At 45.8% G+C, this 10,417-nt stretch overlaps 1 protein-coding gene across 3 annotated transcripts; it reads right to left on the bottom strand.

Annotated features, from left to right (window-relative positions):
* Positions 1-1,421: 1,421 nt before the first annotated feature.
* On the bottom strand, positions 1,422-4,703 carry LOC120711273. 3 transcript variants are annotated; one of them, XR_005690231.1, is made up of 4 exons: positions 2,707-4,703; positions 2,524-2,594; positions 2,340-2,436; positions 1,422-1,763 (listed from the first exon to the last, which is right to left on the bottom strand). XR_005690231.1 is itself a non-coding variant. In XM_039996740.1 (4 exons), exons 1-4 carry the CDS (start codon positions 2,821-2,823, stop codon positions 1,670-1,672), a joined length of 372 nt encoding a protein of 123 aa, XP_039852674.1. In that variant the 5' UTR covers positions 2,824-4,700; the 3' UTR covers positions 1,422-1,669. The 3 variants fall into 3 exon arrangements, 1 of the variants encoding a protein (XP_039852674.1); XM_039996740.1 differs by having other exon boundaries at positions 2,531-2,594; positions 2,707-4,700; XR_005690230.1 differs by having other exon boundaries at positions 2,524-4,700.
* Positions 4,704-10,417: the final 5,714 nt, after the last annotated feature.

Raw genomic sequence — 10,417 nt, 5'->3', positions numbered from 1 at the left:
AGCAACCACACATCCTATAAAAAACAAAAAAGAAAAGAAAAATGAATGATACCGGATGGTTTCTCAAGAAAAAAGCGTGAGAAGCAGCACAGGAAAAAAAAACTGAATTGAAAAATCACAAAGAAATCGCGCATATTTCTATCACTACGTACCCCTGTGTATCACCTCGCACACGACACAGTCCAGCTCAGCCCGCAACCTGCAAAAAGGAATTCCCTGCAAAAACGTCGCTCGGCCCGCATCGTGGCGTGCAAAAGTCTTCACCGTCCGATGTCGGCCTGTCTATACTCACTAGCCACCTCGTGCGGGCAGGCTGGCGGGCGCGGCGGCGATTACTGACCGGCTTCCGACTAGACGCAGGCACCCACCAGACACGCGAGAAAGCTGCGGCTCTAGCTCATCAATCGGTCACCTTTCCCAGACCCAGCCGTGATTTCCTTTTCTCCTCATTGCTAGTTTGGTAAATTTTAATCCCTTCCGCCCAGATGTACCTTCTCTGGTCAAGGGAAGAGAGGGGGAATGGAAAAAAAAACAAAGATGATTCGATTTTTTTTTTTTGAGAATAAACACAAAGGTGATTCGATTGGGAGAAACAATCTTATACGAGTAGTCATCTCCGTTAGGCAAAAGGGAGGACATGAGTATTGATGTCCATGCAGCCCGCAGCCCGTGAGTCCGCCCGAAGCACGACCAATTTGGTCCGGTCCAAGCACGGCCCGGCCCGGCCCGCTCCCCACCGTGCCCGGGCTGGCCCGGCCCGTCAACCGTGCCCGGGCTTGGGCCGTCACCCCAGCTCGTGGGCTGGCACGGCCTGGCACGGAATTTGAAGGCCAGCCCGATAGCGGCCCGCCTACCCATCAGCATCCCAACACTACAAAAAATCTGTTGATCCGTGACGATTAAATTTCATCATAGATCACTAAAAAACCGTCATAGAGCAGTATTTATGACGATCTCAAATAGCGTCATGTATTGAGCGTCATAGATCACACCTCGTAACGTTCTTTAAATTTTCGTCATGGATTGATTGATCCATGACGTTTCAAAACCGTCATAGAATGTCCCCGGGCCCCCAAAGCCCAACCCAAGCCCATTTTTTATGACGAAAATAAATGTCACAAACAGTATAATTTTCGTCACAGATTCAATTGCCACGTCACACATTGATGACATGGAGAATGACATGGCTGTTGACTTGGCGATGACGTGGATACCAATGATGATGTGTAAATTGACGTGAAAATGATATGGCTGCTGACATGGTAGGTGATGTGGCTAGAGACGTCAGCAACATAGCCCATGAGTGGATGGGCCCAATTCAGAGTGGGCCACCAAGTTGGGCCTGATTTCAGCCCATTTATTAAAATGGAAGTTCCAACCCATAATTCACAATAAGCAATTCCAGCTCAAATTCACATGAATAACAGAATAAGATTTGCATTACATAGAGTTTTTCCATCTATGAGAACTAACAGTAACATTCCAAGACCACATAATTGACAAGAAACAACAAAAAATAGGTTTTAGCAAGAATCTGAACCAGCAGCACCAAAATTTGGTTGAAGTTCGACCAAAAGCTAACAAACCAACAAAATATGAAGCTGCAGCGGCAAAGTTTGGTTCCTGCAAAAGATGAAGTTCCCCCAAATCTAACAGACCACCATATCGCTTAACTTTGTTGATTTTGAAGCTGACCTAGAGCAAAATATTTCTTGAGCCCCTCATGGCCTGTTAGATTGCTGCTTGTTGCTGACCGAGAGCCCCTGACATGCAAATATTAAATCCATGTAAAAGTTCATATTGTATTTTCAACAAACACAGGAGATAGGTCAAAATATTTGCAACACTATGCAGTGGTGTACCATATACTGGATGCTCATGCAACATTTCTTTAACTTGGAAATGAACACTTGTATCCTTCAAACAAAAAAGGATCTACTATAATTTTTTTCTTTAACTTGGAAATGAACTCCTCTAAAGAAAAAATGATACACTATAACTTTGAAAACTGGATATCAGATGATAAAATGAAAAGGCAAGATTTCAATTCTTGTTCCATAGATTCAGTTAGACATTTGAATGAATATCCGGCATGCAAATTGTTTTAACAAAGAGGAAAGCCGTGCTGGCTACTAATGGCAACAATTTAAACTTGTGTGGACGAGCAAGAAAGAATACCACTTTGTACAAGGAAATATACAACCTATAACTTCACCTTTTATTAAGGAACAAGGGACTGCAGATAAAATGACAATGATATACTTTGGCAATGATATAGTTGCAGGTAAAGAACATGTGTGAAAGTAAATTAAATTTGTGACAGAATTTGTGGCGCTTACCATGCAAGGGACATTTCATCGAACACTATACCAGCAATGCAGGAGTGGTTTGGCCATGGGCTTTGGTTGCTCGCAAGCCTCTGTTTAATCTCCACGACTGCAACACACAAAATCAACTGCGAAAAATAGTGAGATCTGCTGGACGAAGCAATGACAGATAGGGAGGAGGTCTGGCAGGACAGACGAGGTACTTGTATATGAGCGCCTGGTGCTCCAGCTCCTGGCGTCAGCAAGAACCATCACATTTGTAGATACCTTGGCCTCGGCAAGAACCATCACCAGGTGGTAAAATTAGTTACAAGTACAGATAATGGGACGAGGCTATAGGCTTTAGGACTGGATGCACGGATCAATTTTCTCAACTCACCGTGGGACAAGCGCCGCACGGATTTGCAATGAGAAACGGAAGGAGAGGATGAGGATGGAAGAACCTGCACAAGCTGCCATCCTCTGACTGGATCTGAGGGAAGACGCGCACCAGCATCGTGATTTCGTGGAGGGGCTCCTCGCGCTAGCGGACAAGGCCGAGCGCCGCCGAGATTTCGCGGCCGCGACCGCCTACCTCGAGTCCACTCGGCGCCCGCCGTTGACCTCCTGCCGCCGCTAGTAGCAGGCCTGGAGCCCCTGGATCCATTCCTGCCGCTGGATTGGAGAAGGAGCAGCGGCAGGCGCGGGTGGTGATGCGGCCATGTGCAGCGGCGACCCGCCCGACGAGGCCTTGCCCGGTAGCAGCTCGGATCCATCGACAGTGCCCCCGAATCTATCGACCGCAGCAGCAGCTCGCCGCGGCGCGGTGCTGCTCCGAGCGGCACCAGCGTGCCGCCTCCATGCCGGGCTCGGGGCTTCGCGAGGCCGGTGTCATGCGCCCCTTCACCATGGGCCAGCCGGGGTAGGAGTTGGGGACGCGTGGTGCCGGGGTAGGAGGCGGGGACGCGAGGAGCAGTGGAGGGGGGCGCCGCCGGTGGCGGGGGCCGGCCACGAAGAGGAAGGGAGGCGGGACGACTGTAAGGGAAGGCGCGGCGGATCTGAGGGAGGGGTTAAGGGTTAGGGTTTGCGTCGGAGAGCCGGGAATGACCCGATATTTATCTGATATCAGATGCATCTCAGCTGTCCACTCTGATCCGATAGTTTAGATTAAGGCAATGTCGAGTTGGGCCTTTGATTTAATGATTTGGACTGATTTGAGGTTGTCGTGGCCCATTACATTTTAATATTCTTTTCAATTTTCAACTAATTAAGGTTGCCTTGTGAGTTTTGTTACATGTAATATATTCTTATATACCCAAATAGATTTTTTTGCATGTAATAGAAAACATATAAATTGTTATACAGGAGTTTCAAGAATTTTTGAACAGATTTGGTATATATTGTCAATTAAATGAATTTCTGTGTGCTTTTCAAAAGTAATTTCAAGTTGAGCTATGTGCACCACCAAAAAAATTACAAAAATTGTACAAAATTATATTTAGGCTCATATGTTCTATTCTAGTCCATATCTTTAGAGATAGATAACAAATTCAATTATCTTCTATGGACAATTCAAACTTTTTTCTCCAAATTACCACATAATAATTGCAATAATATCTAAATTTGGTCAACAAATTCTAAAAGTTGACATGATAACATATTTTTGGTCCATAATCTTTACATAAAAGTTTTAAATAGTTTTAGTAAAGTTGGATCATACATTGTTCATAAAAGGATTATCTCTCATATAGTTTTGTAAAACTCAAGTGAAACTTTGAGATTTGAGTAACTCATTATATTTTTGAACTCGTATGCACCTCGAATTTGGATACAACCTTATTTTCGCCATAATATTATAAAATATGAAGTTACGTTACAAATTTTTCTACAAAAACATATTTTTCTATTCTCTACTAGGGTGGAAGAAAACAAATCACATGTAAAAATTATAATAATAGTAATTAACATACAAATAAATACTATAAAATGAAAGAACGTGATTTTAGAAAAAATCAGAAAAAAGAAATATCAAATTTGGAGTTTTAATGAGGTAGAAATACCGATTACAGATTTTAAATGTAGATTAAAAAGAAAAGACGAACTATGCATATGTTCTTCATCCCTATCCACGTGGACTAATATTGTACAGATAGAACTTAATGCCAGTACGTACCACAACCAGTCCAATGCACCAGTGGTAACCCGAGCTCAGCCCATTGCTGAGGTCTTGGGATCGACATCTGGGCACACCATATTTTTTCCGATATAGAAATGTTTTATTTAGAAGGCATTTTGGTGCCCCCTAAACACAAACAAGTGCCTAGGGCAGTGGTTGGACTGCTTTAGTCTTAGACAGTGGTAGTGAGTTCGATTCCCTTGTGCGCCATTTTTTTTAATTTTTGTCCTATTTTTTTTCTGGTATGGACCAAGTCAAGAAAGGCCGGAGTTGGGCCTGGGCTGCGGTGGCACAAGAATGAAGGGAATAAATAGGCCTTTAGCAAAGTAATAAGGAGGATAGAAAAATGATGATTTGAGTGGGCTAAAAGAATAGAGAAAAGAATTCGGTCCAAAGAATTTAGAAAAATAAAAAAAATATTTGGATATTTTTGAAGCGAATCAAACCTATGATTTTAATGGAAAAAGGATTAGGTTTGTTTTTTTTTCTAGGGAGCCGACTAAGCCCATAAAGATAATCAGAGCTTGGTATGTGAACTTGGATGCAGATGTGAACTCGGTATCTTATGCTAATGCGTGGGCTCATGTTAACTATAATGCATTTTTGTGTATCACCATTGTGGTTTGTGCATGATATATAATCCATGATGATTTCTATTTTCGTTCTGTGACGTTTTTAGAGGTTTGTCACAGATATCAGGCCCAAATTAGAGCCCATATGGGCTATTTGCAAATTTGTGACGAAAATTCACAAATTGTCATAGATCTTGTCTGTTTATGATGGTTTTTGTAAACGTCACAAAAAATCGTCATGGATTAAAGGATTTATTGTAGTGCAACTCCCCCGGCCCAACAACCTCCGCTCCCTCCCTCAGTTCGTCCGCCCGACCGCCCCTTCCGCTGACCGCCCCACGCCCCCACCCCTTCCGCTCCCCAGGCAGGCACCAGCGCCGCTCGCGGCTCGCGCTTGCCTCGTCGCCCGCTCCGGAGCTCTCTGCTCTTCTAACTCCCTGTGCTCCAGATCTCCTCCTCCGGCGGCCGGCGCTGCTCCCCCCTCTCGCTCCCCCTAACCCCTCCTCTCCTCCAGCTCCTGGCTCCAGATCTCCACCTCCGGCGACAACTAGCGAAAACCCTAGCAAGCGTCAGCGGCTTCGGAGAGCGGACGAGGAAGAAGAACCCCAGGGGCGGTCCCCTCCTACCTGCTGGATGCGGGCCTGGAAGATCTCCTCGCGCCCGCGGCGGCCGATGCGCTGGACCTCGAGCTCGGCCGCGAGGTGCGCGCGCTCGATGGAGAGATCCTCGGCCGGCGCGTGCTCCTCGCGCAGCATCTTCAGCAGGCGGTCGTATAGGCGGCGAGGGGGCTGGCCGGCGGCCGCCGGCGGGTTGCGGCGTGCGGGCGGCACGAGCACGGTGGAGTCACCGTGTTTTTTGGGCCTGTCCGGCATGAAATAGGTCCGTGGGCCCGTGCCTGGGCCGTCGGCGCAGCCCGTGGGCTGACCCGGCATGGCCCGCTAAGGAATAGGGCCGGGCCAAGCAAGGCCTGGAGATGACCGGTCCAAGGCGGGCTCGGGTTGGGCTCGGGCCGGGCGGCCCAGATGGACATCTATGGACATGAGAGAGGAGAACGCGCGAGCGCAGCCGCGCAGGGGGCCCGCCATAGTGAAGGGGACGCATCTGAATCGCTTTGTGGTACTACTACAATACTACTGTTCATACATTGATGCTCGTTTCAAAAAAGTCATGCATTGATGTGTTAGAAGTAACGTCTACTGCTCGAAGTGAATCCTGGCCTCAGGGCTTTGCTTGCGTAAGCGTTATCTCGAGCGCGCCGCCGCCCTAGCGCCGCCGCCGCCCTAGCGCCGCCGCCGGCACTAGTCCTTTTTCCTGTTTTCCCCTCCGACTCCGCCTCCTTTGTCCTCTCCCCTTCTTCCGTCCTTCATCTCTCCTCCGTCGTTCCCCTTGCTCTGCTCCGTTTCTTGCTGCGTCGAAGGCCCAGTCTTGTTCGTCCGTCTCTGTTGTTTTCCCAACCCTTGGGGGAACCTGCTCTGTGTTTCTTCAGCCACGGATTGTTTTGTTTCTGTGAAACATCTCTCATTTGCAGTCAAGGTGTTTGTCATTTTGGCTGTGCTGCGATTCTGGAGAGTTTTTGAGCTGCCTGAGCAAAAATTGCCGGGGCCGTGGACAAAATGTGAGTAGTGCCAATCACACTTAAGGAGAGGATTAAGTGCCTAGTTCCGGGCACAATGAAACTCTTAGCTTGGAACTGCCAGGGGCTTGCAAGCTCCCGGGCAGTTCGTGCGCTTCTGGAGGTCCGGAGGCGTTTAAATCCACAGGTGTGCTTCCTGTCTGAGGCACATTTGAACAAAACTAAGGCAGATAGTATGAGAATGCGAATGGGTTTTGATCATATGTTAATTCATGAAAGCGATGGAAGAAGTGGTGGTCTGTTGCTGCTGTGGAAAGATGAATTAAAGGTAACCCTGAAAGGGATGACCAAGTACTATATTGACATTATTATAGAAGATGATGTCAAGTGGAGGTTCACAGGGATTTATGGTGAGCCGGATTGGAATCAGAAAGGGAAGACATGGGATGCAATTCGATCAATCCAAACTAATTCGGCTGAGCCATGGTTGATGATGGGGGATTTGAATGAAATACTTTATAATTCAGAGAAGGAGGGAGGCCGGCCCAGATCACAAAGGCAATTGCAAGCCTTCCATGACGTTTTGTTAGAATGTGGATTGAATGACATGGGTTACACGGGGGACATTTACACATGGCAAAGAGGCTTGATCAGAGAGAGGCTTGACAGAGCGGTTGCTAGCATTCAGTGGTCGGACAAATTCCCACAAGCGCAGTTGATTAACAGTGAGATGGTGAGATCGGATCACGGACCAATCTTGATGGATACACAATTTGTAAATATCCCGCAAGGAGGAAAGGGGAAGAAGAGGTTTGAAGCATGATGGTTGCAAGAAGATACAGTCCAGGAGATGATTAAGGCGGCATGGGCTAGAGCAAAGGCCCGAGGTGAGGGACCGACATTTGCAGAGAAGGTAAATGATGTTAGTGAGGAGCTACACAAGTGGGATAAAGAAGTTCTTAAGTCCCCAATGAAAAGAGTTAGTGATCTCAAGCGTGAACTTGAGCGGCTTCGGAGAGGACCATTGACTGAGGCGAATATTGCCTCACAGAAAGAAACTATGATTCGCCTAGAACTTATGCTGGAACAGGAAGAATTACATTGGTTTCAAAGACCCAGGGCGAACTGGCTAAAATTTGGTGATACAAACACTAGTTTCTTTCACAATTTTGCATCAAAAAGGAGGAAAAAGAACACAATTAAGGGCCTTGCAGACCAGAATGGAGTGGTACAGGAGGATGGTGGAGTTATGTGTAATTTGGTGCAGGGTTATTTTGAAAACTTATTTACATCAGAAGTTACAGACCTGGATCCTAGTGTGTTTGCTGATGTCCAGAGAAAAGTCACAGAAGAAATGAACAGATGCCTGCTGGCGCCTTTCTCTTGTGAAGTGAAGAAAGCTTTATTCCAAATTGGTGACTTTAAAGCTCCAGGACCAGATGGTATGCATGCAGTTTTTTATAAACGATTTTGGGAGTTGTTAGGAGATGATTTGGTAAAAGAAGTTCTCGAGGCAGTTAATATGGCAAAAATACCAGATGGGTGGAATGATACATTGATCGTTTTAATCCGAAAGGTAAATACTCCAACATTGGTATCCTAGTTTAGACCAATTAGTCTATGCAATGTGGTGTACAAAGTTATCTCTAAATTACTGGCAAATAGACTCAGATTTGTTATGCCAGAGGTTATCAGTGATCATCAAAGTGCTTTTGTTCCAGGAAGACTTATTACTGATAATATTCTCCTAGCTTATGAGAGTATTCATACCATTAAGAAGAAGAGGGGGGGGGGGGAATGGTTTGTGTGCTGTGAAATTAGATATGCACAAGGCGTATGATAGAGTGGAATGGGGGGGGGGGGTATTTGGAGAAGATAATGCAAAAACTAGGCTTCCACCAAAGATGGATTGCTCTCATTATGGCCTGTGTCAGATCGGTGAAATATAGAGTAAGGGTGAATGAAAAGGAGACGGACATGTTTGTACCGACAAGAGGGTTGAGACAGGGTGACCCTCTGTCACCCTATCTCTTCTTGCTGGTGGCAGAGGGTCTGTCAAGTTTATTGAAAGGAGCAGAGGCTAAAGGAGAACTCCATGGAATCCGTGTGTGTAGGGAGGCACCGGAGGTTTCACATTTATTGTTCGCAGATGATTCGTTAATCCTCATGCAGGCAAATAAGGAAGAAGCAGGAAACTTGAAGGCCTTACTGAACCTGTACTGTGCCAACTCAGGTCAGAAAGTAAGTGATGAGAAGTGTAGCATTTTCTTTAGCCAAAATACAGATGTTACAGTCAAGACCGAGGTTTGTGAAGCTCTGAACATCGTCACTGAGTCATTAAGTGACAAATACCGCGGCTTACCAGCACTTGTTGGCATGGACCGAAGTGATTGTTTTAAACATCTGGGGGATAGAGTTCGGGCAAAATGCAAAGGATGGAAAGAGAAGTTGCTAAGTATGGGAGGCAAGGAAATCTTGATAAAATCTATCGCCCAAGCCGTGCCTGTGTTTTGCGATGATGGTGTTCAAAATCCCAAAAAACATTTGCAAAGGGATGTCAGATGCCATATCTCAATTCTGGTGGGGTGACGACGATGATCATAAAAGATTGCATTGGAAGGCATGGTGGAAATTATGTATCCCGAAAAGTAGAGGAGGTATGGGATTCAGAGATTTGGAAACTTTTAATCGAGCACTATTAGCAAAACAAGTTTGGAGACTGTTATTAGAGCCGGATTCCCTTTGTGCTCGGGTTCTGCGGGCACGGTACTACCCAGATGGAAATCTTCTGAATGCAAAACAGAAAAGTGGTAGTTCCTTTACATGGCAGAGTATCCTTGCAGGCTTGGATTGCTTTAAGAAGGGTTATATCTGGAGAGTAGGAGATGGAACCCAAATTAAGATATGGGAGGATAACTGGATTCCATCCAGTCATAATCTGAAAATTCAGACACCAAGAGGGAATAATCTGGTTACAAAAGTTGATGAACTTATTAATCCTATTACGGGTGTTTGGGATGTGGATTTGATTAGAGACATTTTTTGGGATGTGGATGCAAATAGAATTCTGCAGATTCCATTAGTGCAAGGAAGAGAGGATGTGGTTGCCTGGCATCATAACAGGAATGGAATGTTTACTGTTGGGTCAGCTTACCATTGTCAGTGGCAACACAAGTTCGGTTCTAATAATGTTAATAATCAAGCAAGCACTGTAGGAGATGAAGGAGTGTGGGCACAATTATGGAAGCTTGATATCCCAGCAAAAATCAAGATTTTTGGGTGGAGGGTGTTGCACAGGCTCATTCCATGCCGTGGCATTCTTGCCAACCGACATATTGGAGAATCGAGTAGCTGTCCAGCTTGCCATCTGGAATGTGAAGATTTGAAACATGTGTTATTTAAATGCAACAGGGCTGAAGAGGTATGGAGATTATTAGGAGTCACGGGGAAACTACAAAGTATGATGCGTGTTGACAGATCGGGTTCAGTGGTGCTAGCTGAGATTATCAGGGAATCGTCTCAGTTAAGTGTGCTGAATCAGGTTGGTCTGGCAGAGTTAATTTTAACAGGAGGATGGTACTTATGGTGGGAACGCAGGAAACTGGTTCATGGAGAGATTGTTCAGAATCCGGCAAGAACGGCCCTAACTATTGCAACGCTGGCAACTAATTACAAAAGATCAGGTAAGAAGGGAGAAAAAAGAAATGAAAATTGGAAGAGACCTCCCGAAGGTATATTGCTGCTGAATATTGATGCTAGTTACAATCCTGATCGGGGCTCTGGAAGTGTT

Source organism: Panicum virgatum, chromosome 6K, assembly GCF_016808335.1.
Source record: "Panicum virgatum strain AP13 chromosome 6K, P.virgatum_v5, whole genome shotgun sequence".
Classification (NCBI taxonomy): Eukaryota; Viridiplantae; Streptophyta; class Magnoliopsida; order Poales; family Poaceae; genus Panicum; species Panicum virgatum.
This window is presented reverse-complemented; position numbering and strand designations above follow the sequence as displayed.